The 5,597-nt window shown below is 42.9% G+C and overlaps 1 protein-coding gene across 1 annotated transcript in view; it reads right to left on the bottom strand.

Annotated features, from left to right (window-relative positions):
- GRIK5 (glutamate ionotropic receptor kainate type subunit 5) overlaps nucleotides 1-1,876 on the bottom strand; it is a 487,066-nt gene extending 485,190 nt beyond the window's left edge. Inside the window, exon 1 of the mRNA XM_085875712.1 lies at nucleotides 1,179-1,876. Within this exon, the coding sequence (XP_085731838.1) occupies nucleotides 1,179-1,193 (15 nt within the window). The 5' untranslated portion in view covers nucleotides 1,194-1,876. The remainder of the gene's footprint in view (nucleotides 1-1,178) is intronic.
- Nucleotides 1,877-5,597: the final 3,721 nt, after the last annotated feature.

The raw sequence follows: 5,597 nt of genomic DNA, 5'->3' as shown, positions 1-5,597 counted from the left end.
TACAACATATATCTGCTCTCCTTCCTTCTGGCTATCTAATCTTCATTGGGTTTGTGTGTGTGTGTATGTGATGGCGCTAGTGGTAGCAGAAGTGAAGATTGCAAAAGATATTACGGGATAAGTTTGCTCTGTGTCTGCTTTTGTAAATTGCTTGCCTTTTGTCGTACCCCCAAATTCCTTGTTTTCCCTGCTGTACATTCCAAAAAACCTCATTCACTGTGCCACATACCTTTCCTTGCCTAATTGTAAATAAATGCTTTGTATTGAAATGTTCCCAGTTCATTTTCGTCTTTTCCTTCATTGGTCCAGCATGGCCCGTATCCTCGCTTAGCCGGGACGTTATCCCCCAATGATCTGTTTTTTTAGTCAGTACGTCCTTGGCAGTTACGCTCGGCTGCATCTGATCCGGTAAGGTGATCCAGTTTGAACAAGGCGTACCGAGGGCGTGTCCCCTGGTAATTAGATCACATGACCATTAGGTAACCAGTTTCCATTTGCCAGAGGACCCTAAGTCACGTGGTTGAGTTATTTCCATTAACGGTCGATTAGTTACCCGCTGCATGATGGAGTCATCCGTGTGCGACGGCCTGCGATTCCGGAGAGTCTGGTGGGAACCCGAAGTAGGTCGGGGGAACCCACCCCCACCCCCCACCCATTCATCCTCTCGCCCCGACCCCGGGTCCACAACAATATAATATATATATATATATATATATATATATACATATACATATACACATACAGAGAGTGAGAGAGAGATATGGGGGGGGGGGGGAGGAGAGGTCAGCAAGAACTCTCAATAAAAAAGTAATGTGATGGTCGTGTGGGATTACAATTTAAGCTTTAATGAACAAACATTACCAAACTACTTGGCCTTCAGGCTTCAGGGAAAGTCAAGCAGTACGACATGGGAAGGGCAGTAAAAAAATTTTTAAAAAATGCAACAAAGCTTTTAAAGGCACAACGTCAGGACTAAAGTGAAAAATCTATTTAAATACAATAATAATAAAACAATCAAAGGTCGAGGTGACTGGGATATCATGATTCATGAGACTTTTGAATATATACTCCAGTGCACTATCACAAATATTAACATGAAGGGTTGGAGGAGGAGGGGGGGGGGGGTTGAAAGAGTGAGGAAAAGATAACGATGTGGAGATATGAAGACACAGACATACCGTGACGATGCCCATGGCACCTGTGTCGCTCGTCGTCACGACATGTGTGTTCCCCTATGTTTGTCTTCTTTTCCTCACGGTGACCCGAACTCTGCAGGATCCATGCTGTCCATTCGCTGAATCCACCAGGTCATCCCTGCTCATCACTCCTGGGTCTTCTTCTGCCTGAGACGTTTTCACTCCATCCTGGACATCACTATCAATTTGTCTTTATCTGGCCTTGCATACCTTTTCCATTTTTACACGACTCCTCCACTCTGGTCTAACACCTACGTACACATCCCGAGATTCCAAATGCTCTATTCTTTCCCTTCTCATCCCCCTAGCCTTACCTCTTCCACCTCCTCCTCCCACTCCTCGTTGACCCTCCCTATATCATTTCCTCTGTTTCTTTTCCATCTCTCTATCTTGGGATGATGCAGCAAATAAGAAAACTGACATATAGATCGACAGTAGATGAAGAGAACAGTCTCTGATTCTGTCTATGTATAAATATATATGTTTATTCTGCCCCTTTTTCTGGCTTCTGCTGGCGAGGGAAAGGGAGAGAAAGAGACACAGAGCGAGTGAGCGAGAGAGAGAAACGGAGCGAGTGAGTAGGACAGAGACACGGGGAGAGAGAGAGAGCGGGAGAGAGGGAGAGATGGAGCGAGCGAGCAAGAGAAAGAGGGAGAGAGCCTGATTGTGTATGGATAGCGCGATTGCTGAGAGCGTCGCCAAAACCCGTTACTCCCACCCTCCTCCATCTCCTCCTCCTCCTCCCACTCGTACCCAACCTTCCCTCGCATCCCACCCCACTTTTCTTTACACCCCATCTTCAATCTTTGACTTATCCAACTCTCACATCCTTCCTCCTGTACACACAAACTGGCTTTTATTCCCCTTCACAAACATCCATAATTTTTCATCGTCGCCTCCCTCCCTCCCCCCTGCTTTGCGCAATATTTCTGCCTCCATTCCCGCGTGGTACCATGTGATTTCTCCAGCACTATCTTAGCTTCACGCTCTCTCTGCCCAGAGCCACAGGGCTTGTGTGGTGAAGAGGAAACAAGTTTTGGGTATGGAATTGGCTGCTCGTTTTTGTGATAACTGTCGGCATTTTCATATCAAATCCCCGACTGCTGCAAGTGCATCACAAAGTGCACGAGCGAGGAATCGGGGATGAGTTTCACTCATTTTATTCTGCAGTTTTTGACAATCTTGCCAGTGTTAATGTGCAATTAATTTATTTTCACATCAGTTTATTATAAAAAAAAACTCAATGAAAGTACAGTTAATATTATTCTGAACATCTCACAGTTATTGCTCAAACAGGTAATTATGAATTAAATTAATGTGCTGTCGTTTTCAGTTTTCCTTGTTCTGATATTTTTGAGGTCATGGCATTTTTTTCAGATTAAAAGGGTACAAAAACTATTTCACTTGCACATATGACGACCGTGATTGATAGACGAGGAGATTGAGGGTTAATATAAAACAAGTGACGCAAGCACTGTGGCGGAGGTTTTTCACGGTTCCATTTGTGCACTTGAAAAAGCCAGGACTTGAAAAGGTACTTTGCCACTGAACAGAGATTACATTCTCAAGAAGATCAACAGAATGCTGAAGCATGTCAGAGTGCATTTTTATGAAGTACAGAGAGATGTCAGTTGCAACTCATCGTGCCACAAAGTTTGCGTGATTGATGGAGAAAACCTGGACATTGAGGCCAACTGTTCTGAAAATGACCAACTGTTCCCACTTGTAGCACAGAACCAAGCTGAAAGACATTGGGGTATTTCATGAGAGTAGGTGTTTGAATAACACCCTCAAAAGTCCCTTGTAATATCCATAAGTGGGTATTATAAGGCATAACTGGGATTTGGCAGAATCCCAGGACCACAGGTATCTACAGAAAATGATTTTAGGTTCTCGTTTGAATGACCAATTTGTTATGTTTTAAAACTTCGAATAAACGAGCATTTGACCCGAATGAACGTCATTGAAGGAATCAAATGATAAAAGATGAAGTCACACTTTTTTCTTTGTATACATAGTCGAGGCTCGTGGAACAACTAGTACACTGAACGGATCAGGACATAACAGACAAAAACAGGACGCAAAACATGCATGCATTGGGTGGACAAGATGGACACAGAGGATGAGCGGGGTGGAAAAAATTTGAGAGTGAACAACAGAAGTATTTGGGGGCGATTGGAATGATTGAAAATGATAAGTGGCTCATAACCACATGCTTTTCATGCATTTAATTCACTTTGACTATTTCATTCCAGAATTGAATATATAAATAGATAAATCCATTTGTATTTTCGAAACTGTGAGTGGCATTAAGAGTATGTTTTATCTTATATTTATAATTTATTTAGCACTAGCAAATACAACCCATTGCTTCGCTGATGGAGACAATAAGGGGGTGCAGGGAAAGAGGAAGGGAGAGAGAGGAGGAAGGCACAAGAAGAGAGGGGGATGAGGCAAAGAGGATGAAGAAGGGGGAGCTGAGAGAGAGAGAGAGAGAGAGAGAGAGAGAGAGAGAGAGAGAGAGAGAGAGAGAGAGAGAGAGAGAGAGAGAGAGAGAGAGAGAGAGAGAGAGAGAGAGAGAGAGAGAGAGAGAGGAGGGAGACAAATACAGAGACAGACAGACAGCGAGAGACAGAGGTGTGGGAGGAGAGTGCTGCATTTTATGAGAGGGGAGCAAGGAGGGGACAGAGAGAGGGGTGGGAGGAGGAAAAAAAAAGACAGGTGAGGGGTGGAAGTGGTGTTAGCAAGGAGAATTATGTGTTATGCTGAATGACTGAATAAAATAAAAAAACCTAAAAAAAAAAGCTCATGTCAGAACAGCTGTACACACAACGACAACGACACAACAGAGTTTGTAACGTAATCTAAAGGCACATCTGCAACAACTTTGATATTCCAGTTCCAGAAAATTTGTGGGAAAATGAACCAAAACAAATTACTGAAAACATTGGAGTACAGCTCACGTCCGACCGAATGACCCATCGAGCCTCAACATTGAAAATAAAGCATTGTGACCAGAAATCATACCTAAGTACAAAAAATAAAAGAGAAGAAGGCATTGCTCATTGAGGTGTTAATACCAGTGATTTTGGACAAAACAAAGCAGAAATCAAGACAATAACCAAATACCAAGACCTCGAGAATGAAGTGAAAATATCCTGAAAGCTGAAGAATGCCAAAGATGTACCAGTGATGGTAGGAGCTACGGGAATGATGACGAAGAACCTCACAGAGATATAAAAAAAACTATCCCTGGGAATATTACTACAAACGAACTACAGTTGGAAGCTTTCCTGGGCTCAGTGATGATCCTGAAGAGAGCCCTCAGCTCAAAACTTTGAGAACAACAAAAAAAAACTTCACAGCTTGGCCCGTGAATCGTGACCCCTAACCGAAATATAAGTGGATACTTTGAGCCCATGCTGGGAGAACTCCTTTCCACATTCTGAAACCCCATACGTTGACTGACACACACAAACACACACACACACACACACACACACACACACACACACACACACACACACACACACACACACACACACACACACACACATAATGATAATTAAAAAACACACACATACACACACCCATGCCAAGTGCCGTTGTGGTAATACAGCTTAAGTACATATACACACACATGCGAAAATGTACACGCGCATAAAATACATAAAAACTTCAAACAAAGATTTACCTTTGAACAGAGTTCTTTGAAAGAGGAATTCAAGTGGGAAATTAGCAAAATTCAATTGGAAAATAAATCAAGGCAAAGAACACAAAATGTTGATCTCTGCTCTATGACCACCGGCAGATCATGGCAAAGAACTGTCGGATGGACCTTATTGTTTTTATATATGTATTGATGTCGAAGTGAGGGGTGGATTACGTCAAAATGAGATCACACAAAAAGATAAAACAAAATGATGTCCTGCAAAAATAAAATTACACATTTTCAGCGGATGAGACACCGCCCCCCCCCCCCCCGATGCACCAACCTCAAAGCACCGCGGGGCCAAACACAGGCAGAAACATACATCTGTCTAATCGATGTTCCATTGAAAGCACAGGTACCTTGAACGAAACAAACAACCAAGCAGCATGGAGAGTGCTCACCAGGTGGCTTGAGCACTCAAGCAAGCACTCCAACAAAACAGTTGATAAGAAACGATTCACTTGGCATGCGATTAGCAATCACTGAACAGTCATTTTAAACGTACACCTCCTGGGGATGCCTAAAATGTCAAATGTCAGAATTTGACAAATTAACACTTTTCTAAGAGTCGGAACTGCTTAGAAGTTCGATTCTGGAACTTAAATTTTGTAATTCTGCTAAGATTAAGAGATTCTCGCGGTGATCGCATGTGCGGAAATGAAATAAAGCAAGGAACACCGATGTCTCCT

Source organism: Eptatretus burgeri, chromosome 3 (assembly GCF_056783735.1).
Source record: "Eptatretus burgeri isolate ZD-2024b chromosome 3, Ebu_testis_v1, whole genome shotgun sequence".
Classification (NCBI taxonomy): domain Eukaryota; kingdom Metazoa; phylum Chordata; class Myxini; order Myxiniformes; family Myxinidae; genus Eptatretus; species Eptatretus burgeri.
This window is presented reverse-complemented; position numbering and strand designations above follow the sequence as displayed.